This window comes from Heterodontus francisci, chromosome 7 (genome assembly GCF_036365525.1).
Source record: "Heterodontus francisci isolate sHetFra1 chromosome 7, sHetFra1.hap1, whole genome shotgun sequence".
Classification (NCBI taxonomy): Eukaryota; Metazoa; Chordata; class Chondrichthyes; order Heterodontiformes; family Heterodontidae; genus Heterodontus; species Heterodontus francisci.
The window spans coordinates 42,658,542-42,683,624 of NC_090377.1; the positions used below are offsets into that span (position 1 = coordinate 42,658,542).

Below are 25,083 nucleotides of genomic sequence, written 5' to 3' on the forward strand. Positions count from 1 at the left end.
GATTCTGGGCACTGCCTGTGTGGAGTTTGCAAGTTCTCCCTGTGTCTGCGTGGATTTTCTCCGGGTGCTCCGGTTTCCTCCCACAAGCCAAAAGACTTGCAGGTTGGTAGGTAAATTGGCCATTATAAATTGTCACTAGTATAGGTAGGTGGTAGGGAAATATAGGGACAGATGGGGATGTTTGGTAGGAATATGGGATTAGTGTAGGATTAGTATAAATGTGTGGTTGATGGTCGGCACAGACTCGGTGGGCCGAAGGGCCTGTTTCAGTGCTGTATCTCTAATCTAATCTAATCATATCAGAGTTTAAGTTTAAGGTTTAATAAATTTAACTTTTCTTCTTTAAACCTAAGAAAGCCTGTTTGTGCTCATTTCTTTCTCTTATAATTGGAAAGCTGTGAACAAGGATTCACCAAAGGGGGAGCTCAAAACACTGTGTGTTTAAAATTAAACCCTGTTATAATAAGACCAGGGGAAGACAGTAAAAGACCCCTAGACACCTTTCTCACCTCACTTGGAGAGGCTTAATACACACTATATTGGATTTGAGTATCAGCCTTTTAATTGGAATTTTATCACAGACTTTCTGATAGTCTAGGTACACATATTGTAGAGCTTTCCACTGTCTATTTAAGATGTTGCATCGTCAAAAATTGTCAATGTAGTTGGTTAAACATGGTCTGTTCCTTCTGAAACTGTGCATAATTCTTGTGAGAAAAGAAATGAAGAACAGATTTTATTTAAAGTTGGTCGAAGAACTTGCATGTTTAGCCAGCCAGAGATTGGCTAGTTTAGTACTGCATGTTATGTTTTCACTTGGAAGATATTTTCCAATTAAATGTTCCTTTCTGAATAAATATTTTATAACTTTTTGAAGTAAGTACTTAAATATTCATCTTCATTGCTGTTACTTTAGATTTTGTGAAGATTTAATAACTTTCACTCAAAATGAGAAGCCCTTGTTTCAGGATTCCCTTTGGTTGGAAAAGTTGGCAATAACTCCCTTGAGGACACTATGTAAAGGAGTTAAAAGGGGAATGTTGTACACTACAGGATGAAATTTTTCTAAATGCCTTGTGTGTCCCTTGTGATATTCTTCAATTAGATTCCCTGAATTATCTATGTATGTGAAAATAGATAAATTTGAACACTGAGAATCACTACGCCCAAGGATGAATTATATTTTATACAGATCAGCCATGATCTAATTGAATGCCAGAATAGCCTCGAGGGGCTGAATGGCCTACTTTTGTTCCTGTGTCACTTTAATGGTAGTGGGGTTAAAGGGACTTCCCTGAGCTATGGATGTGTTTCATGACCTCCCTCCAGAATGTCAACCGCAACATCTTTCCATTATAGTATCTAATTGTGTCCTGTCCTCAGCCACTTCTCGCAGCATCTTGTTCCAGCTCTTGATTACTTTCTATGTAAAGAATTACTTTCTGGTATCCTTGCCATTCACAACCCATTATCATTATTACATGGTACAAATTGCAAAATATTTAAAGCACCATAGTTTTGTTTTTCTCATGGGGTTAAGAAGTAAAACAACTGTTCTGTGAAAAATATATGGGTTATGGGTCCATCACAACTGCAACAAGTGAACTGTCTCTTGAATGGATGGAATAGGGAATGAAATCTTTGAACAAGTGGCTTCCTTGTATACCACATAGGATTGACAAACCTAATTATACAGAACAGTAGCTTCACTTGAATAATTTTTTGTACAGTCTACAGTTTACTCTTCTATTTATTTATGTAAAAATAGTGCTGTCCAGAAAAATATTTTGATAATGTATTGTCTCATTTATTTGTTTCTCGTAGGAGAATTCCAACCAGCAAAGTTACTATAGTGGGTTATGGCCTTTTAACAACTGATGCACGGACTTTAGTAGATGCTCTTTGCGATCAAAATTTCCAAGTTGTTATAGTTGATGAGTCCCACTATATAAAGTCACGCAATGCAGCACGAAGCACAATTTTGGTACCTATTGTACAAAAAGCCACTAGGGCAGTCCTGTTGACTGGAACTCCTGCGCTTAGTCGCCCTGAAGAGGTGAGCCTGTTAACATTTTTTATAACCTTTGTAGAAGTATATCAACTATTTCCAGCATTTTCTGTTTTTATTTTAACTAACTGATCAAGGTCTATAGAAAGTAAACTTCCTCTGTTTAATTGAAGATTAAAATTGAAAATAGTTGATGCATTGTGAATACCATTTCTTATCATTATCAGTAAAGTTCAGTCCAATCACCAAACAATGGTATCTATACCGATACAAGAGTTTTGGGGATTTCATTCCGTGTTTAATTAAACCCAAAGGTTGTTGTATGATGGCTTTAAGAGTGATGTCCCTTGAAGATACTCGTATGCTAATGAGCTAAGTACCAGGATGTAGTCATGTGACTACAAGCCAGCATCACACTGCAACTGTAACACCCAGACAAAGGTTTTGTAAATAGTTTGCTCTGGACTGTATATAATAGTTTAGCTGTTAATAAACCTGTTTTAGATCTTCAGCTTAACTGGATTCCATGCATCTCATTTATGTTGCATGAGACAACATAAAGAACTCCTTACACAGTGGCAGCTGTGGTGAAAACACAAGATCTAAGTTGAAGACCACGGTAAAACAGCTGTGAAAACGACCATGCCTACAGCTGCAAGAGAGCAAGTTCCAAAGAAATAGTGGGCCAAACAGTGGAAAGAAACAAGAACTTACCTTTAGCTGTAGAAGACAAAGCTCAGAACGACAGGCTGCAAGTAAATTCCTGCGATCGGGTGTGCCAAGGGACAAGGAATCCCTGTTTTTTTTTAAAAAAAAGGAGCTTTGAAGTGCTTAAAAAGTTTATCTTTTTTCAAAGTCTCCATTTAAGAAAAAAACGTGGAAGACCCGATTCCTCTCCCAGGCTGATTGAGGTCGGCACCATTACAGGAGGCGCCTGATAGCAAAAAGCGCGGAAAAACCCCGAACACTGCAGAGTCTCCCTTCACACAGCCAAAGTTTTAAAAAAATCATTAAACCACTCGAGTGTGAAAAACATACTCTAGCAAAAAAGCTATTGAACAGCTGTGTAAACAGACAAGCTTAAGTGCTGCATGCAAGGTAAACAGAGAACACTGTCAAACACCTGCTCCTCTCCATCAAAGCAGTCAGAGAATTTCTTGATGGGGAACTAGCACAGAGTGAATAGAGCAAAGTCAAATAAAGACCAGAAAGCATAAGAACAACAGAAAGAGGGATACCAACTTTCCCAGCATGAACTGGAAGGCCATTGATACCCTATCCGAGTTCAAACTTTTTAAACAGAGAAAGCAGTTATGCTTTACAGACCAAGTGATTGTAGAACCAGAGAAGCAGGCCGTAAAAATGCTAATCGCATTTGGAAATGAGGGGTTATGCAGAATCAATACTTCTGGCTTATCTGAAGATGACCAGAAAGATCCCGCAAATATATGGAAAGTGCTAGAAGACCAGCTCTGGTTAAGAGTGAATTTTTGAATTCACCGCCTGGAATTGATGTCCTACAGACAGCAGCTACAGTGTTTCAGAGAGATCTCTTGGGGAAGAAAAAGAAAGGTGACAGCATTGATGTGCTGCTAGAAGATGGAAGGAAATGCAAAGCTATTGTAGCTGGACAACAGCATCTGCAAGCACTAGGTTTAGTAAACAGTATTGGTGCAAAAACCAGGTCAAAAAGAGCAAGCAAGCTGTGTGGTAAGTGTGGTTTGTCCCACTATCAGTCAACCCCCCCACCTGCCAAGACTGAGGCACACATTATTTCGCCCCATGAACATTGAAACTTAAAAGTTTCACTGGAGGGACATTTGTTTAGTTTAGTTTTTTAGTTTAGTTTAGAGATACAGCACTGAAACAGGCCCTTCAGCCCACCGAGTCTGTGCCGACCATCAACCACCCATTTATACTAATCCTACACTAATCCCATATCCCTATCACATCCCCACCTGTCCCTATATTCTCCTACCACCTACCTATACTAGGGGCAATTTATAATGGCCAATTTACCTATCAACCTGCAAGTCTTTGGCTGTGGGAGGAAACCGGAGCACCCGGCGAAAACCCACGCAGTCACAGGGAGAACTTGCAAACTCCGCACAAGACTACTGGGCCCCAAAGAAACGCAAGACTGTATCTTCAATCAAGGACTATGGCGAACTTGAGAAACAGTAACAAGATATTCCTCAAACTATTCTACAAATCTTTTCTGTCCCTATTTGCATGTGTGTGTCGTGTGTGCATGCTAGTGTGGGCGCGTCATATATCTGTAGGCGTTAACCCCATATTAGAGTTTAAGTTTAAGGTTTAATAAATTTCATCTATCTTCTTTAAACCAAAGAAAGTCTGTTTGTGCTCATTTCTTTGCCTTATAATTGGAAAGTTGTGAACAAGGATTCACAAAGTGGGAGCTCAAAGCACAGTGTGTTTAAAATTGAACCTTGTTACAATAAGACCAGCTGAAGATAGTAACAGACCCCTAGACACCTTTCGCACCTGGTCGTAACACCTACTCACTGCAAAGTTGTCCTGCATTTCAAGACCTGTGCAAGGTGTGTGTGCGAAAGGACACTGGGCCTGCCTATGCAAGAAACCTGGCTCCAAAGACACAGCCAGAAGTCACAGTAGGACACAAGCAAACAAAGGACAGGTGCAGCAACAGGGCAACAGCAGCAAGGAAAATGCCAGTGACCTGCATAAACACAAGATGTTACGCGAAATCCACTGCGAAACATACTTGAGACAAGACTCAAGCAAAGCAATTCTCAGTCAGAAGACGAGCAGGCATTTCACATTGTGAACCTGACGCATTGTGTTGATGAAGTCAAACAACCGGAAGCTTCCGCTACCGTTAAGATCATGTTCCCAAAGAAAGTTGGGTTAAGGTTGACACAGGAGCTAGTGCAAATATCCTACCAGTCCAAATCCTGAAAGATATATACCGGAGTCATTGGAAATTAATGATACAACTGACAACTGCAGAGTTATCTGCATATGATGGATCACCCATCCCTTGCAGTGGCACACTGACAATGCAATGCAGCTTTGGCAAGTTGGCATGGAAACCGCAAATATTATACCTGGTAGACATAAGCGGACCAGCAGTGGCAGGACTGCCAGTGTGTAAGGACCTCAATATCATGACTATCCACGAGGTCACCAAGGTACCCATTACAGCAGGAGAGACCAAGGGTTACTCGCTTTGAGTCAGTCCATGACCTACATCAAAGTACCCGGACAGGTTCGATGCTGGAGGAGATTTCAAAGGTGATGCCGTACTGTACCTCAGAGAGGATGCAATTCTGTCAATCGACCCTCCCAGAAAGTGCAGCATGCACATACAAGAAAAGCTTAAGCATGAGTTAGATGACATGGAACACAATGGCATCATCCGTCGTGTGCATCATCACACATACTGGTGCAGTTCAATTACGTGCGTACTGAAGAAGGATGGAGTTATCAGGGTATGTCTAGATCCGAGGCATCTAAACCTAGCCCTAAAGAGATGCCCCCCACAAGATTCCAACATTAGAGAAATTGAATCCCGAGTTCACAGGAGCCAAATTCTTCTCCAAGTTGCATACTAAACATGGATACTGGTCAGTATGCCAAACCAAGGAATCTCAAGAAGTCGTCACCTTCAGGAAACCATTTTGAAGATACTGCTTCCAGAGACTACCCTTCGACTTATCTGTCAGTCAAGACCTGTTTCAGCAGCATATGGACAGAATTATAGAAAACGTGCATGGCTGTATATGCATTGCCGATATTGTGGTAATGAGCAAAACCAAAGAAGAACATGATCAAAATCTTCATTCACTGATGGCAGTAGCTTTTCACGAAGGGCTCGTTTCTAACAGCAAGAAGTGCCAGGTGGATATAAGTCAGATCAATGTCTTTGGCTCCATCTATTCAGGTTGCCGAATCTGTCCTGACGCAGGCAAAGTCGAAGATGTAAGACATATGCCTACCCCACAAGACGAGGAAGATCTACAGAGATTTCTTGGATTTTTCAACTTCTTGGCATCATACATTCCAAATTTTTCTGGCAAAGCAACATCACTGAGAGCTCTTAAAGAAAGACGTACCATTTGTATGCCAGGAGGACCATCAATATATGTTTGAGTCTCTCAAACAAGCATTGTCAGCAGAAACCTGTATCCTGCAGTACTACAATCCAAAAAAGAAGACAATCCTGGAAGTCAACGCCTCACAGAAAGGGCTAGGAGCGTGCATCCTACAGGATGGCAACCCAATTGCATTCGGGTCCAAATGTTTATCCTCAGCACAATCCAATTACTCAAACACAAAGCATGAAACACTTGCTCTGGTGTTTGGGATCACAAGGTTCCACACCAACCTGGTCGGTAAGCAGTTCAAGGTGGAAACCGACCACAAACCACTGGAGATTATCTGGCGCAAACAAGTCAAGTTCAGTTTTTATTCTATTTTTAGCTGCATTTTGAGGATCTTATTTGGATCCCCTTCATTATCTGTGAAAACTGCAAATCAATGGCACTGATCATAAGGCTCCAATGTAATTTTAGGAGTACATATTAGGCTCTCTGAATTGACTTTAACAGCTCAGAACAATTTCTCCCAGCAGCTAGCAAGGCCAAATTCCAGAGACCTCTATCTTATTTAGCCGTAGTGCATCTTTTTTTGAGACATTTAATAAATAAATGAGGAGAAAAGTACACTTTTTTCAGTGGTTCCAAAAGAAAGAATAATGTGAATCAAAGATTCAAGGTTTTATTTTTATAGATATGTTCATTTAAAATATTTAATTTGCTTACAAATGAAGATATGTAATCTTGGGTGGATTTACTTTCCTTGGTTGCTCTGCTGACACAGTTACAGGAGGGTTGCATGAACCTTGAATTGCTGTATTTACTTCACTGGTCATGGCATTGAGACTAGCCAAGGAGCCGATTCATGCCTACCCAACCCCAGGAAAACATACCAGGAAAACATATTACTGATTAGGTTTTGTTGCACATACACACACATGTTTCCAAATCAATATTTACGATAAAAATGGTGTTCTTTTCTGGAACATAGTCACCTGTTTTTCAATTGGAAAAAATATGTACAATTCGGGATAATGTGCTTTTTTTTTTATTCGTTGATTCGTGGGATGTTTGCATCGCTGGCTAGGCCAGCATTTATTGCTCATCCCTAATTTCCCTTGAGAAGTTGGATGTGCACATGAATTACGGAATTTGATGGTCACAAAGTGCAGCTTGTTCAGTCTCCAAGCACTGTCTTCCTGAATTGTAGTTTTATATTTGTTGTGGGTGAAAGGTGCACCAGTTATGTCGAATCAAGTACAACTTCCATTGTTGGAGATTAATGCTTGATCAGATCCTTGCAAGTGAAGCTGTAGGCTGTGGATTGGTCATGGAAGAAGTACTTGTCTTCAGGCACGTGAAATACTACAATTATGGCTCATTGAGTATATCCTAAAAGTGGTTAAGTTTTAGTCTCAACACCCTGGGGCAGACTGTTTCTCCCTTGTACAATGTACTATTGAGCAGCCACAATATTATAATAGTAAGGGATTTTCTGCTCATGAAGTTTGGTATTGGCCAGGCATGCATCGGTAACGAGGGGTTATAGCTATTGGAATATCAAATAATTTGGCAAGATGTCAAGTAAAGCCTGGCTTTCTGACAGGGAGATTAGTTTGAGTTCCATAATGATTGATAAGCTTGTAAATCTTGGTTTTAAGAGATGCATATATGGCAATGAGAATCTTTCCCTCCCTCCCCAAAGTTCAAAAGAACAGAGAGTGGAAAGACAATAGGAATAATGGGATCTAGACTGCTGCAACAAGTGTAGTAGTTTTTTTTGCTCTGAATGAAAACACATTTACATGGGGAGTTTGCTTTATATCAGGAATCATTGAAACCATTCTGATTCTGTGAAGAGATTATTTGTAAAGCTGGATCATTAAGGATATCTATCAGCACATTCTCTTTGCTGTTTAGGTGTTCAGTTGTCAATATTACCTTATACTGTTGAAAATGAAATGTACATAATCAAAAATATCAACGTACCTATTGGCAATGAACTAGGCATTGGATCAGGACAAAAGTTTTTTCCCTCAAAATATACTTTATTCATAAAATTTTGAAAAAGTACATAACATAACAGTTCAAATTTGGCATTTCATTAAGTGCAATTCAGTTCAATTTCTTTCTCACTACACTTACAATTACAGGTTATATTTACGATATACATTTCATGTCAAACATTCTCTGTTGCATACAGCCCAAGGGGTTTTCCACAGGTTCCAGTTCCTTGGTGTACTATGGTGGGAGGGCCTTAGACTGCGGCCTTTTCCCATTCAGCCTTTGCAGCGGCTGCCTCAAGCTTTAGTGCGTCCCTCAGCACATAGTTCTGGACCTTGGAATGTGCCAGTCTGCACCGCTCAGTCGTAGACAGCTCTTTGCACTAGAAGACCAACAAGTTTCAGGCAGAGCAAGGAGTGTCTTTCACCAAGTTGATGGTCTTTCAGCAGCTGTCGATGTTTGTTTGTCTCGATGTGCAGCCCTGGGAACAGCTCGTAGAGCAGAGTCCTGGTTACAGAGCTGCTCAGGATGAACCTCAACAAAAACCACTACATCTCTTTCCAGATCTTCTTTGCAAAAGCACATTCCAGAAGGAGGTGGGTGACAGTCTTTTCCCCACCACAGTCGCCTCAAGGGCAGCATACGGTGATGTTGAGACTCCAGGTGTGCATGAAGGATCTGGTGGGCAGGCCCCTCTCACCACCAACCAAGCTACGTCTTGGTGCTTGTTTGAACGTTCTGGTGATAAAGCATTCTGCCAAATGACCTTGACAGTCTGCTCAGGGAGCTGTCCGACAGGGTCCACATTTTCTTTTCCCACAGATCCACAAGGACATTACATACAGACCACTTGTGGTCAAAGGTATTTTTCTACAGAAACGTTTCCACAAGGGACAGGTGGTAAGGCATGGTCCATCCTAATTGGAGTGTTCCACAGCAACATTGCCAAATCCATCCTTCACAACACCGGGGACAGACAGAACCTCAGCATGTACTGACACGTCATGTTTGCATACTGAGGGTCTACGCACAGCTTGATGCAGGCACACACAAAGGCGGTAAGCAGAATGAGGGTGACATTCTGTATGGTTTTTCTCCCTTCTTTATTTAGAGATTTGTACATGGTGTTCCTATGGACATAGTCTATTTTTGACCTTCAGATAAAGTGTAAGATGGCTTTGTGGCCGTCATGGCGCAGGAGTGGGATAGGCACCAAACACAGCAAAACCGGGAGCACCTCACACCTGATGACCAGGTATGTACCCGTAATAGAAAGGGAGTATCGCTCCCATGTGCCCTGTTTCTGTTTTAACATGGCTATATGGTCCTCCCAGTTTTTGGCGTGCGCTCAGCCCCTCCAAACCATATTACCAGCACCTCCAGTCTGACCTGATGGTGAAGGGGACAAAGGATGAGTCAGCCCAGTTCCCAAACAACATTTGCCGCAATTTACTTTGGCCCCCAAGGTCAGTTCGACTTGGTCGCAGATGCCCATCAGTATGTGCACCGACAGTGGATTCGACCAGAAGACCCCGATGATGTCCATGTACAGGAAGGCTTTAACCTGAGCACCCCTGCTGCCTGGGTTTGTCACCCCTCCTGTGCCCACATCCTTCCTGAAGGACTTAACAAATACAGCAGACAAACAAGACAGCAGAGAGGACAGTCTTCCTGACTCCAGGTTTGATTGGAAAGCTTTCCAATTCTCACCCACTGATTGAAACTGCCCTGCTGATGTTTGTGTAGCACATTTGGTTCCAATTGTGGATTCTCTGCCCAAACCCAATTTTGGAGAGCACCTCCATCATGTAGGTGTGCTATATTCTTGTCAAATGTCTTCTCCTTGTCCAAGCCAATGAGGCAGGTGTCTGCCCTCCTGTCCTGTACTCAGCTGCATCATCAATGTGGCTGGACGATCCGACAGGACAGATAGCAAACTGGATATTACATCCAGATTCCTGATGGAAGTGGTGAAAGATGCCAAGCAACCCTGCAGACGGAGCACCGCATAGATACACCTGATCGAGGCTAGATGGGTCCGTCATTCCAGAATAGACTTCCTGTTTGTGTCCAGATTGCTCACAGTCAGACCCACAGATGTCATGCCAGTGTACCTCTCTGATCACTGCCTCCCACTGGCTGACTGTTACCTACAGGAAGACCAGAGGGTTGGCATGGGGACATGGAAGCTAAGATGAAACTGTTGACCTCAGAGTACAGCAAGGAACTCCAAAGAGGACTACCAAGGTTGAAGAACCCTGAAACCCCTCTTTGAGCCCCTGATGCACTGGAGGGAAGTGATCAAGGCGCACGTCACGAGGTTCTTCGTCCTCAAAGGTGTTCGGAAGGAGAGAGAGAGAAAGAGGGAAATGTTCCGACTCCAGAAAAGTATGCAGAATCTGCTCCTGCTTCAATTGATGTGGCTTGCTGTCAGGCTGGATCTTCAAGAGGTAAAGAACCAGCAGGCCTCGCTTTTGCTTCGGACGCCTCCAAGAACATCTTCCTATCCAGAGTCTTCTCCATGGAGCAGGATGAGATGTGCTTGCGTTTCTTCTTCCAAAAGATGCACAGGGAGACCTCTGTGTTTGGCAGCCTGAAGGAAGATGAGGCAACATGATCACAGCCTGACATACTAAGGATCAGCAAATCCTTTTATGCCTGGCTGAATGACGTGAAGCCTACAGACAGCGTGGCCTTCCAGTCCTCGTTGCCTTCGATCACGGAGGTCTTAGATAGTAAGTGGGGAGAGCCTGGACAAACAACTAACTCTAATGAGTGGACAAAGCCTGTCAGGTCCTTTGAGATAAGAAAAACTCCCAGAAGTGACAGTTTACCGGCCAACTTGTATTCAACTCTGTGGGACTGGATCAGTCCAGACCTGCTGGAAGTGTACGAGTATGCTTCTGGCCGGCAACTTGTCAGAACCCATGAAGAAAGGCATTATCACTCACATCTACGAGCAGAAGGGGGAGAGGGAGGAAATTGGCGGCCCATTTCACTGTTTGACGTGAATTATAAAATTCTGTCCAGGGCCATTGCCAATCAGGTCTGCACTGGAGTTAGTGATCCACCCTGATCAGACCTGCGCTATACTCGGCGGGAAGATCTCTGACGGCCTCGCGCAACTCTGATACGATCGCCTACGTACAGGAAAGGAGGGAGGACACTCATCAGCTTGGACCTGGATCAGGACAAAAGTTGGGCAGTCCCTGCCCAGTCAACCCTGAAAGTTCTTTGTTATTTGGAGACTGGTGCCAAATTGGGAGAGCTCATCTTTATAGAGAGAGGGCATCTTCTATGTGAAATGGAACAAATCTTGTAACCCAAACTGGGCATCCATGCAGTACCATGAGCCATCAGCAGAAGCAAAACTTTATACAATCTATAATCTCTTAGCTTGGCACCTTCTTCACTTTTCATGCCTGGAAATCCCTTTGTTCGCCTGGAAATCCCTTTGTTCACGTGCTATAATCCTTTTACAGATTTTACACGCTTTAAAGGAGAATCTTGCCAGTTTGTATATGGAAATTTCTTTTTTCGTAAAATTGGTATTTCATACTGATCCACGTCTGATGATACTTAACACAATGGAACCTGTTCTCATTCTGATTTAGAATTCATAAGGGGTACAGGAAACAACATCCCCATTGAGTAAATTGGATCCATATTCAAATTATTTTGAAGGAAAGCTTCATTCAATTAACATCTTAAATTTGATTCTTCCACAAATTCACTAACCTCCAGTTTCCTTCAATTGGAAAAGAAACACAAATTTGTAGCTAGTTTACCTGTGCTGACCCAGATTTCTGCCATATAAGACAGTTCAATCTCATTTTGCGACATTCAGATGTGTTTGCTAAGTGACTTATTACTATCAGAATCAAAACACTGGTACGAATGAGCAATGACGGTTAGGTGAAGACTCTCTGGCCCAGCCAGTCTGTCCCACATAATTCCATATAGATACGCTCTCCACCCCACTCAAAACCATATGATCTCCTGGAGAGTTTTAAAACACAAATAAAAACCTCGAAATAAAAACAGAAAATGCTGGAAATGCTCAAGTCTGGCAGCATCTGTGGAGCGTGAAACAGAGTTAACAGCTGGAATTTTACCAGCACAGCCTGGGTCCTCAAGTTGGGACCAAATATGGGTCCCAGGCCCGGTGCAGCAATTTTACCAGTGGTGGCCAAATAAGAGGGCGCCACCACCGTCCAATTAAGGATGGCAGCCTGCCTCTCCGAGCTGCCTGCCCAGTCAGAGGGCTGGCAGCTCTGCAGCCTCGGCAGCACCACTGATAGAGGTGACCTCCATGTTGAGGCACCCTCAAAGGGCTGATAAGACATTAAATGTTGGGGCGACCATTGCTTCAGGCCTCAGTGTAGCTGGTAAACTCACCACGCAGCAGGAGGTCACTCTGATGCTTGTAAAATTCCGGCGGCCTGATAAAATGGTAGTCAACATGCCAATTAGTTGCCTTAATTGGCCACCCGCCTCTGGTCGGCGGGTGGCCAAGCCGCTGCCATTTCTGCCACTGGGAATATCCACTGGTAGTGGGAACATAGTGGGCTTCCCTACCAACTCCATTTTACACTTACTCGTGGTTTCCGAGGCTATCTCTAAAGGGGTGGTAAAATTCAGCCCAATGTTTCAGGTTGATGACCTTTCACCGAACTGGGAAAATTTAGAGATGCAACAAATTTAAAGCAAGTGCAAAGACAGGGAATGAGTTGAGAAGAAAAGAACTTCCACCCTCTTACAGATCTTTCCCTTTGTTCTTTTCCTCCAGTCCCTGCCAATTTGGGGAAAAATAAACCTGGGAAATTCCTCTCCGACCCATTTAGGTGGTCGAAACTAGGTCAAGAGATCATTGTGGTCTAAATTCCTTGAAGTACCTATCTTTTTATGTCCACCCCAACTACAAGCATATTAAACTCTCTCACTTGACAGGATTCAACATTCATTGTATGAGACAGCAGCTTGTTCCAGAGGTCCACTATCCTCTGGGAAAAGAATTGCCTCCTGACATCTCACCTAGATCTGGCCTTACACAACTTAAAATTGTACCCTCCTAATCTCATTAATTGGAACAAACCGTCAACTGGAACCCAATCTACTTCCCTCCTCATCTTATAAATCTCAATACAGTAAATGGAAAAGTCCTGGGGAAAATTGATGTACAGAGAGATTTGGGTGTTCAGGTCCATTGTTCCCTGAAGGTGGCAACGCAGGTCAATAGAGTAGTCAAGAAGGCATACGGCATGCTTTCCTTCATCGGACGGGGTATTGAGTACAAGAGTTGGCAGGTCATGCTACAGTTGTATAGGACTTGGGTTCGGCCACATTTGGAATACTGCGTGCAGTTCTGGTCGCCACATTACCAAAAGGATGTGGATGCTTTGGAGAGGGTGCAGAGGAGATTCACCAGGATGTTGCCTGGTATGGAGGGCGCTAGCTATGAAGAGAGGTTGAGTAGATTAGGATTATTTTCATTAGAAAGACGGAGGTTGAGGGGGGACCTGATTGAGGTGTACAAAATCATGAGAGGTATAGACAGGGTGGATAGCAAGAAGCTTTTTCCCAGAGTGGGGGATTCAATTACTAGGGGACGCGAGTTCAAAGTGAAAGGGGAAAGTTTAGGGGGGATATGCGTGGAAAGTTCTTTACGCAGAGGGTGGTGGGTGCCTGGAACGCGTTGCCAGCGGAGGTGGTAGACGCGGGCACGATAGCGACTTTTAAGATGTATCTAGACAGATACATGAATGGGCAGGAAGTAAAGAAAATAGGCGACAGGTTTAGATAGAGGATCTGGATCGGCGTAGGCTTGGAGGGCCTGTTCCTGTGCTGTAATTTTCTTTGTTCTTTGTTCACCCTAAGTCTGTGCTTCTCTACAGTACAAAATCCCAACTCTTTTAAACTATCTTGATAATTAAGATGCTTTATACTGGAAACTAGTCTAGTGGCCCTTCTCTGCACCCTTTCCAAAGCCTCAATGTCACCAACCATGTGAGGAGCCCAAAAGTGGACATAGCATTCCAAGTCAGGCCAGATCAAGGACTTGTACAAGGACAAAATAATATCTCATCTTATTCTCAACTGTCCTATGAATGCACTCCAATACTCTACTTGCTCTAGCTATCGCTTCATGGAACTGCTCATGTACCTTTTAGAGGTGTACTCTACACTAGAATGCCCAAATCTTTTTTTCTCTCCACCTTCTTTAATATTTTACCCTGAAGGGTGTATGAATGTTGAGCATTCACCCTACCCACATGCATAACACTGCCCTTATCCAAGTTATACATCATTTGCCAGTCATGAACCCAATCTTTGAATATATTAAGATCCGCCTGAAGCAGACGAGCATCATCTACAGTCCAAACACTCATACAGATCTTACTGTAATTTGCAGATTTTGCCCCCAACACCTACATCCAGATCACAAACAAAAGCAGTAAAGAGCAATGTTCCCAACACCAGTCTGGTCTCCAAACTGCCTACGTTTTGCCAGTCAGCTCTCCATCCAGCCCGCCCCCTCTATGTGATTGGGGGCACGGGGGCTGACCGGGGCATGCAAATGAGCTGCCACGTATTAGATCGCCTGCTGCCAGGAATGGCAGCCTCGTATAGTTGATGATATCTAGATATGCTGACTGCTCCTTTACATCCTCAGTATGTCTCATCTATTTTCAGCTGGAACACAACCTGGCTCACTTTAAGGCCAAAAGGTAGACGCAGGAATTTATATCTTCCAGAGGGTGTGTTGAATATTGTCAACAGCAAACATTCCTCATTTAGCTTCACGTTCCAGTAACCATTTCTGGCCTCAAGCTCGCTGAAAACTTTTGCCCCTAACAGTACTGGTGAGATCTCTTCCAATGTTGGAATAGGGTAGTGATTCCTCTTTATTGTTTGATCAAGATCTTTGGGATCCAGGCAAATTCTCCGCCGTCCATTTGACTTTTCTCTTACCACAATGGAATTTACCTAATCTGCAGGCTCTGACTCTGGCAATCACCTTATTTTCTTTCATTTCTTGGAGCTCTCTTTCAAGCTTTCCTTTTAGTCCTGTTGGTACTTGGTGTGGGGGATGAATCACGAGTTTCTTTTCCCAGTGATTAGCCTTTTTGCAAGTTCTGCAGATTGATCCATATGCGGGACATTTCTTTCTGTCTGTGAAAGTTGTGGTCGTCCACAGCTCCTGCACGTCTTTCTGCCTGGTGTGCATTCTTTTGTTGCTGTTTCACTGCTTCAACTCTGCTGCCTTTCTCTTGGCTTAATTGAAGATTAGCTGTTTGGGTCGTCAGTGTCTTCCTCTGTCTACTCGTGGCTTCATCTGCTTTGGCAGTGTCTACAGCCTGCTGCGATATAGTGAGCTTTTCTCTTCCAATTAGATCTTTTTGTACTTCAGGGTGTGCAGAACCCCAAATTAGCTGATCTATCAGCCTTTCATCTGGATCTTTAAATTTACATTTTCTGGCTGCATTTTTCAATCTGAAATTGTCAGTGGGCTCACCAAACTCCTGTCAGAGGGCTTGAAATTCAGATCGTTAGATCGGATGGTTTGATTTTGGCTGGAGATAGTGCTGAATTTTTCAAGTATTTTGTCTGGATTTCTGCTGTCCTCTTCACTCAACTCAATACTATTAAACAAATGTAATTATTTATCTCCTGCCCACAGAAGGATGTTGCTGACCCTTTCTTCATTGCTCATGCCTTTTAGAAAACTACTGAATGTCAATGTGCTCTTTTGTTTAAACTTCTCAAATGCCTCTATGACTTTATCAGCATCCCAATTTATTACGGGCTGTAGCTGTGCATTCATTGCTGTGCTGACGGTCATTTTTATTTTTGCGCGATTCAGTCTTTTTACTCTCTCTCTTTCTGACGCTAATTTGGGTCATTTTTTTCAATCTAATGCACCATTAAATTTGTTTAAAATGCTTTAGGCTTTCTCACAGACACCTGCTGCCACCATATTACATCTCCTGATTCCCATAAGTTAGAAGTCTGGAATTTTTTGTGTTTAATACGGCTCACCATGCTGTCTAGTAAGAACTGCTTTAGGCTGGTGTTGTTACGCATCACATGGCTCCCAGTGCAGCAGTGAATCTGGCACACTTGCACGTAACAATTAGTTCCTAACTAATTGGTTCCTAACTCTTTACGAGTGATATAATGGTATGTAACAGGTGGGGACTACATTAGCCTCCTTCCAGCCGACAGGATCCATCCCAGAATCCGGTGAGCTATTAAAAACACGGGTTAGGGGCTCCGTACCACTTGTCCCCTCTCCCTGAGGACTCTCTGGTGGATATCATCCGGCCCAGCCGCTCTGTTTATTTTCAAGCTTAACTCTTTCTAAAACAATATGTTCATCTGATTTAATACTACTAGTTTTATTATTAAAATCGTTCAATTCTAATAGTCAAGCATCATCTTCAAGAGTGAAGACCAATACCATGTCTATAATATTTCTGCCTTTGTAACCTGTCTTTGAACATCCTTCAGTGGCTGAATACAGTCTTTGACAGTTTGCTGATGGGTGGTTGATGGTCGGCACAGACTCGGTGGGTCGAAGGGCCTGTTTCAGTGCTGTATCTCTTTAAAAAAAAAACTGACTCTTCACATAATTTTAAAAACTTTTCCGATTACTTCCACAAATGTCAATGATCCTCTTTTCCATTAGTCTTTTAGCTGATCTAATTGCAGCCTTTATTTTCTTCAGTTGTTCCTTGTACTCAACTGTTTAGTTGAATATTGGATGCTTTTAATTTATTATAGAATCATACAGCATAGAAGGAGGCTAAGGTGATTTGGAAGCTCTTAAATGCAGAGGCTTATGTTCATTTTTTCCCATTGATTTTTGTTTTAATATTTTCACAGCTTTTTATGCAGATTAATGCATTGTATCCAAGAAAATTTGGAACATGGACGGACTATGCCAAAAAGTATTGCAATGCTCATCTTAGGTAAGAGAAGTAATTGAGAAGATTAATCCTGATTCACCAGCATTTTTTTCCTTTAAAATCCATAGAGTCTTTATATGGAATGTGATGCCCTGGTGCTACTACATGCTGAAGAAGCAAAATTATGCTTCATGGTTCACTAATGTCCTTTAGGGAAGGAAATCTGCCAACCTTACCTGGTCTGGCCTACATGTGACTCCAGACCCACAGCAATGTGCTTGACTCTTGCATGCCCTCTGAAATGGCCTAGCAAGCCACTCAGTTGTATTAAACTGCTACAAAGTGTAAGAAAAGAAATGAAACCGGATGGACCACCCGGCATTGACCTAGGCACTGGAAATGACAATGGCAAACCCAGCCCTGTCCACCCTGCAAAGTCCTCCTTACGAACATCTGAGGACTTGTGCTAAAATTGGGAGAGCTGTCCCACAGACAAGTCAAGCAACAGCCTCACATAGTCATACTCATGGAATCATACCTCGCGGACAATGTCCTAGACACCACCATCACCATCCCTGGGTATGCCCTGTCCTCCTGTCCCATCGGCAGCAAAGTGGTACGCAGATTGGAAGGGAGTTGCCCTGGGTGTCCTCAATGTTGACTCTGGACCTCATGAATTCTCCTGCCATCAGGTCAAACATAGGCAAGAAAACCTCCTGCTGATTCCCACCTACTGCCCCCCTTCAGCAGGTCAAACAGCATCAATGGAGTGAGAAACAGTTTAAGTTGATGACTTTGCGTCAGAATGAATTGAGACTTTATTTCCATGGGAAAGTAGCCAATTAAATTCTCAGTAAATGAACTGGTATAATGATGCAATACTGTAGACACATTCAGTGCAATGTTATCATTCAAATCCTATCCTGAAGAAGTCAGCTCTTGTTATGGTAACGTAGTTTAATGTATTATTGTTTCTAATTAGCTGAATCAAATGTAAGCTGTTTAATATTGTCATCCAAAATGATTTTGCCTCGCATTCTTGAGAGAATACTTTTATTTTATCTTTTCAGTAATCAGTAGTATATTTGGTTCCTTTGGTTGGTTGCAGTTCTAGCCAAGAGTCATTTTCCTAAAAATGTGCCTGCAACTTAATGATCTTTCCAATGGCTCTTCAAGTGAAGCATTGGCAGCTAAACTCTCGCACAAACTATAATATTGATAAGATATACTATTGTTGAAAATTGAATATACAGATCAACCTGTATTTATTTATATTTATTTTATACAAAACGTCTGTCAGTTTGCAGTATAAAGATGTGAAAATGTTTATGGTATTTCAACTACCATGCAATAACAGGTATTTTGGCAAAAGAGCTCAGTGGGATTGCAAAGGAGCTTCCAATTTAGATGAACTTCACCAACGTCTGAGTAACATAATGATCCGACGAATGAAGTTTGAAGTTTTGACCCAGCTACCTCCGAAAATTCGACAGCAAATTCCATTTGATTTGTCAAAAGAAGCGACTAAGGTGAGCGTTTTATATAGTGTTAGTCCTACATGAATTTCTGGTTTAAAGATAAATTGTTAACTTTTCCAGGTAGCATTTAGAAAGACCAACGTTTTTTGCTCTGATTGCAAGCATCTAATACTGCCAGTATGTCACGTCTCTTGGGACTGATGCTGTGCTTAGTTGCTAAGTAACCACATGTATTTTTCTGAAATCATGGATTTGAAGGTGCTCAACCAGATAGAAATTTTTAAATTGAAAACATTGAATAGAAAGATAATTTTATTTTTGTTTTATTTTTCAAAGCATTAAGAATTTGGATTTTCTTTATCAAAAACATTTTAAAATTTAAAAGTGCTCATATCCTTTTAGATCTGTGTGTGTGAATGTGTGTCTTTCTTGAGAAAGAGCATTTCACTCTGCAGTCCCTTGCACCAGCTTTACCTCTGCTTTCATCCCACTCCATTCGCAAACCCCCGGTTCTTCCCTTATCATGCTTTGTGCTAAAACTCCCTCAGTGCTTTAGCCTGCAAGTCCTGGGTGACACAGTGCATCAGGAAAAAAAATGGTGCATCCAACATACAGCGTCACTTCACAGTTTATATGCAAAACTGCAGCAGATCAATTTGTGCATCTTAATTATGATTAGACATTTTTATGGGTAGAATGGATTTTGCATTTTCTGAAGTCCGAGGCAACGAATTTAATTGTGTTTTACAAATATTTTGTCATTGATAAAATTTGCACTATTTCTACAACTTAGGATGTCAAAGACTTGAATAAGTCTGTGAGAAGCATGGGTCTCTATTGTAATGTGGTCTGTCTTTATTTCTTTTAATATTAGAGGCCCAAAAGAGATTTCATATTACTGCATCTGACTTATGAACTTTGCAATAAAATAATTATTTTTGTAACCTATATAAAATAACATACACTGACATTGAAACTTGCCTATCTTGTAACATTCAGCTGTTGTGTGTAGAATACTTGATTTATTTTGTCCTGTAGGGAAGATATAAAATGAAACATTAAAGTAGACAAAAATTGTAGCAGTAGATGACTCTAAATAGCTCTTCTCCAAAATATCATCTTCAGCTATATTAGGATTCCACACAAGCCTATTCATTTTCTTGTATCAGGCGAAGACGGTCCTAAATTCACATCTGTGACACAAATGTATTTACTGCTGTATGATTCCTGGCATTCTAACTTGCTAAATATTTAACAATTTCTCCTTGAAACATTCTTGGTCCTTGATTTATAACACCAGAGTAAAGAATTTTCATCTTCGCCCCCAGCTTGTCATAAGCTTCTATAATTGAACAGAGCATGTGACTGACCTATCCAGCATTGACGTTTTTGCAGGAACAATCTTGTATCTCTGGGAATTTTCCTGCTCTTGTTCCTCCACTCTTTTACAGGATGAAACTGGGGCATGCACCACAGATCCATTAATTGCTCTGCCCTTTTTTGTTCAAAACATTTATCTTTCTGTCCACGTAGGAAATGAATGGCAGCATTGAGGAGTGGGAGAAATTAATGAGAGAGCTGAATTCGCGTTCTGCAGAGACCGATAACCCCTTTGTACAAGTCATGGGGCTCATCACTCGCATGTACAAACAAACAGCCATTGCAAAGGTAGATGCACCATAGCAGTTTATCAATTTCAACATAAATGAAATATAAATTTTAGCTACACTTGGCATCAATCTAGTGCTATATTTGTAGTCCCAATTTGCAGAAAAACAAGATTTGAATATTTGAGCCTTGGTCTTTTTAAATTGATTATAGCATGGTCTTTTGATCCTAATTCTCTTAACCTTTCCATTCCATTATGCTATGTTCCAAAATCTGCTCAACTATACAAAAAAGTGATTTTTTTTTTATTGTCAGAGTATTGCTGCACTGTCTTTAAAAAAAAATATTCATGGCCCACTTCCTTCCTAATCTCCTCTATCAGGGGGGAAAGACAGTTCATCCACATTAATTGCCATGGATACTGTTGGTGCCACTTGTCACGATGCTGGGATGTGCAATTTTGCAGTGCAAAAAGAGCCTTGACCAGTTTTTTTCCTTCTCTTTCAATCAGCTAAACCTATCAGAATGTTTCTCCTAGTGGGAGAGTCTAGAACTAGGGGTCACTGTTTAAAAATAAGGGGTTGTCCATTTAAGACAGAGAAGAGAAGGAATTTTTTCTCTGAGGGTCGTGAGTCTTTGGAATTTTCTTTCTCAAAAGGCATTGGTAGCAGAGTCTTTGAATATTTTTAAGGCAGAGGTAGATAGATTCTTGATCAGCAAGGGGGGTTGAAGGTTATCGGGGGTAGGTGGAAATGTGGAGTAATCAGTTCAGCCATGAACTTATTGAATGGTGGAACAGGCTCGAAGGACCGAGCTGCCTACTCCTGCTGCTAATTCTTATGTATCTCTCACAAGGGGAAAGTTGACTGCAATGGCAATATAGACTGAGATGCAAGCTCATGCCGCTTAGTTGAGAAAGAACTTGCAGTTCTCTACCACCTTTCACATCCTCCATACATCCTAAAGCAAATGCAGGCGATGAATTCATTTTGAAAGCATTGTTTTGTGTACATGATTGCCAACTTGCACATGGCAAGCTCCCACAAATAGCAATGAGATAAGTCTGTTTTGGTGGAGCTAGTTGAGGATAAATGTTGAGCAGGATGCTTCAAATAGGGCCGTGGGATCCTTTGTATCTGCCTGAACATGCAGACGAGGCACAAATTAACGTGTCATCCGAAATACAGCTCCTGTCACAATACAGCATTCCGTCAGTACCCACGAATGTAGTAACCTAAATTATATGCTCAAGTCCGAGAATGGAACTTCATAGAATCCTACAGCACAGAAAGGGGACATTTAGCCCACAATGCCTGTGCTAACTGTTAGCAAGAGCTATCCAATTGCCTGCCCTTTCCCCATTACTCAATGTTTATCCAATTCCCTTTTGAAAGTTACTATTCAATCTGCTTCCATCACCCTTTCAGGCAGTAAATTCCAGATGTTAGCAACTGGCTGTATAAAAAAGATTCTCCTAACTTCCGCTATAGATTTCACAAAATAATTTTGAGGAGAAATGCACAATGTTTAGTTCTTTATCCCAAACTACAAAATAAAGTTTCATAATCCCAAATTTTTATTCACTGTATTGCCACTTACTAAAGCATCAGTTATTTTTAATGTGCCATGTAGATAATAAATCTTTAAATATTTAACCAACTAACATTGCCAATTTAGAAATGGATTGCTTTTAAAATTGGTGCAATTTCAGAAGCATTTCAATTAAGATTCTAAACTTCATAATTATTAATTAGTGCATTCATTATTGAACTGCTTAAGTGTAAGAGTAAATAAATGTACAGATTGTATTTGTGATTTATTTATTGCTTGCTATACATTTAGCATTTTAAAATCATTCTCTTCATTGTGCTGATTTTTGTGATATGATTTAAGTTCTGCTTTGTGATATGTAAATTTTTATAATTTCATGAAAATGATTCTTACATCTGTGTCATTGGTATCTTATTTATGGATTGCCACAGACGTTTGAAAAATTATTTTGAATGAAATCAGAAGGCATTCAAACCAACTATATGTGTCAAACATGCAGCACCACTGAGTTTCTTCTGTATATTAATGTTGTGGAATCTAAAATACTTGTTTATCTCCACCCAGTTCTGATAATGAATCAGCCAGCTGTGTGTGAAACTTTGATCTAAATGGTTTGTTTCATTAATTGACATCCTTAATGTCAAATTGTGTAAACAGTTGCTAGCCCTATATAGATTTAGCAAAGACTTATGTATGGTTAGTATATCTTAGTTAATTAATCATTAATATATCAATCTATATGACACAAATGAGCAGCAAGCTTACATGTGATTTTGTTTTAGGCAGGAGCAGTGAAGGATTACATTAAAATGATGCTACATGACGCAAAATTAAAGTTCTTAGTTTTTGCTCATCATTTAACCATGTTGCAGGCTTGCACAGAGGCTGCGGTAGAAAGTAAGGTAATGTACATTTTAAACTATTTTCACCAAAATTAATTTCACTATTGGTGCAGGTACTGATCAATACTGTATCATTATTATTCCATGATCCAATTTAGTAACCTTTATGAGGTTAAAACAAGATCTTGCATTTGTTTAGATCTTTCATGACCTGAGGATGCCCCAAAGTGCTTCATAACTAGCAAATCTGCCATCGTGCTATTCATGAGTAGTCTCAGGTGCAGTAGGCGGCACAGTGGCGCAGTGGTTAGCACCGCAGCCTCACAGCTCCAGGGACCCGGGTTTGATTCTGGGTACTGCCTGTGTGGAGTTTGCAAGTTCTCCCTGTGTCTGTGTGGGTTTTCGCCGGGTGCTCCGGTTTCCTCCCACATCCAAAAGATTTGCAGGTGATAGGTAAATTGGCTGTTGTAAATTGCCCCTAGTGTTGGGAGGTGATAGGGAATATGGGATTACTGTAGGGTTAGTATAAATGGGTGGTTGTTGGTCGGCACAGACTCGGTGGGCCGAAGGGCCTGTTTCAGTGCTGTATCTCTAAATAAAAAAATAAATAAATATATAAGAAATATGAGCTGGAGTAGGTCATTTGGCCCTTTGAGCCTGCTCTGCCATTCAACGAGATCATGACTGATCCACCTCAACTCCACCTTCCCGCACTATCCCCCATATCCTTTAATTCCGTTAGTACCCAAAAATCTAGTGACTGAGTATCCACAGCTCTCAGAGGTACAGAATTCCAAAGATTCACAACGCTTTGAAGAAATTTCTCTTCATCTGAGTCCTAAATAGCCAACACCTTATTTTGAATCTGTGACCCTGTGTTGGATTCCCCAGCCAGGGGAAATATTTTCTCAACATCTACCCTGTCAAGCCCCTTAAAAATTTTATATGTTTCAATTAGATTTTTCTAAATTCGAGGGAATATAGGCCTAGTCTACTCAATCTCTCCTCCTCATAGAACAATCCCCTTATCACAGAATTGTTACAGTGCTCCATGTGTGGCCTCACGAATGCCTGTATAATTGTAGTAAGATTTCTTTACTCGTTTACTCCAATCACTTTGTAGTAAAGGTTAACATACTATTTGCCTTCCTAATTACTTGCTATACCTGCATATTAACTTCCTGTGATTCATGTACAAGGACACCCAGGTCTGTCTGAATGCAAACATTTCCCAGTCTCTCACCATTCAAAAAATATTTGACTTTTTTATTTTTCCTACCGAAGTGGGTAACTTCAAACTTCACATTGTATTCCATCTGCCATGTTGTGATATTTAGTTGCTAACTTGTCTTGCTCCTGGGCAAATCCTGATGATTGTATCTGTTTATAAACTACTGAAGTAAATCAGAGGGCTTTTGTAAATGCTTCTGCATCTCAGGCACCAGATAAGTCACTAATTTTCTTTCTAAGATCATTTTACATGTAACAAGATGACAGTTTACACATGCTACACATCAGAGAGAAGGGTTTACATGTGCATCATGAAAGACAATGTGTGAGATTAGTCTACATTAGCCAGATAGAAGACTATAAGAGAGCTGGATTCACTTGGTGTTTCCAAAATGATGAGAAATTGTATGAGCTAAAATATTTTCTTATCTGCATAAAAGGTCAGTGCCCTATGTATTTATTCTTTTACAGAGAGACTGTGAAGTAATAGCTACATGATTTTCTGAGAAAAGGAGCACCAGAAATATTCTTAGAAAGGAACAATGATATCCCACCTGTATACTAAACAAGCCATATGGGGGGCCAATCTCCCCTCTATTCTGCCTGCATGAATAATGGCAGGGCATCCATTTAGAACTTGTTCTTTAGAATGAAGGTATTTAAACCTGAGAATTGTCAAAACCCTCCTATAGTTTCTCCCTCCCCACTCATGCCTACCCCCATTTTTTCCTACTTGCCTGATTATCCCTCTTATACCCTAGCAGCCAAAAGGTCTACTGCCTGTTCATCATTGGTCTGTGCTAAGATTCACTGGAATTGTTAAAGTTGAGAGCACAGCCCTCTTTCATGGTCTCTTCCCAACATATCTGAAGAAGTCTAAAATAGTTGGACGTGTGACTTACTTTTCCTGCAGTGGATTGGAAGGGGATGCTACGGTAGAATAGTGGAGAATGAGGCAGAAGAAATGGGCTTTTAATAGTTAAGTGATTTGAGCTAGTTGTACTTTATAACTGAAGCATAACATCCTTACTTTTCTTTTCGATTCCTCTTGTAATAAAGGATAGCATTCCATTAGCCTTCTTTATGACTTGCTGTACCTGCATACTAGTTTTTTGTGACACATGCACTAGAACACCTAGATCCCTCTGCATCTCGGAATTCTTCAGTTGTTATCCATTTAAGTAATACTCTGGTTTTTTTATTCTTCCTGCCAAAGTGAACAACTACGCATTTTCCCACATTATACTCCATCTGCCAGATTCTTGCCCACTGACTTATCTATATCCCTTTGTAGCCTCCTTATGTCTTCACAACATACTTTCCTACCTATCTTTTTGTCATCTGCAAACTTAGCTATCAAGCCATCGCTCCCCT

General features: G+C 41.2%; 1 protein-coding gene across 5 annotated transcripts in view; it reads left to right on the forward strand.

The window, feature by feature from the left end:
• The window catches only part of zranb3 (zinc finger, RAN-binding domain containing 3), a 171,643-nt gene that overhangs the window by 70,959 nt on the left and 75,601 nt on the right, over positions 1-25,083 (forward strand). For all 5 annotated transcript variants that reach the window (XM_068035047.1, XM_068035049.1, XM_068035051.1 and 2 more), the window contains 5 exons: positions 1,825-2,056; positions 16,978-17,063; positions 18,358-18,529; positions 20,012-20,146; positions 22,420-22,539. In XM_068035047.1, the coding sequence (XP_067891148.1) occupies positions 1,825-2,056; positions 16,978-17,063; positions 18,358-18,529; positions 20,012-20,146; positions 22,420-22,539 (745 nt within the window). The remainder of the gene's footprint in view (positions 1-1,824; positions 2,057-16,977; positions 17,064-18,357; positions 18,530-20,011; positions 20,147-22,419; positions 22,540-25,083) is intronic.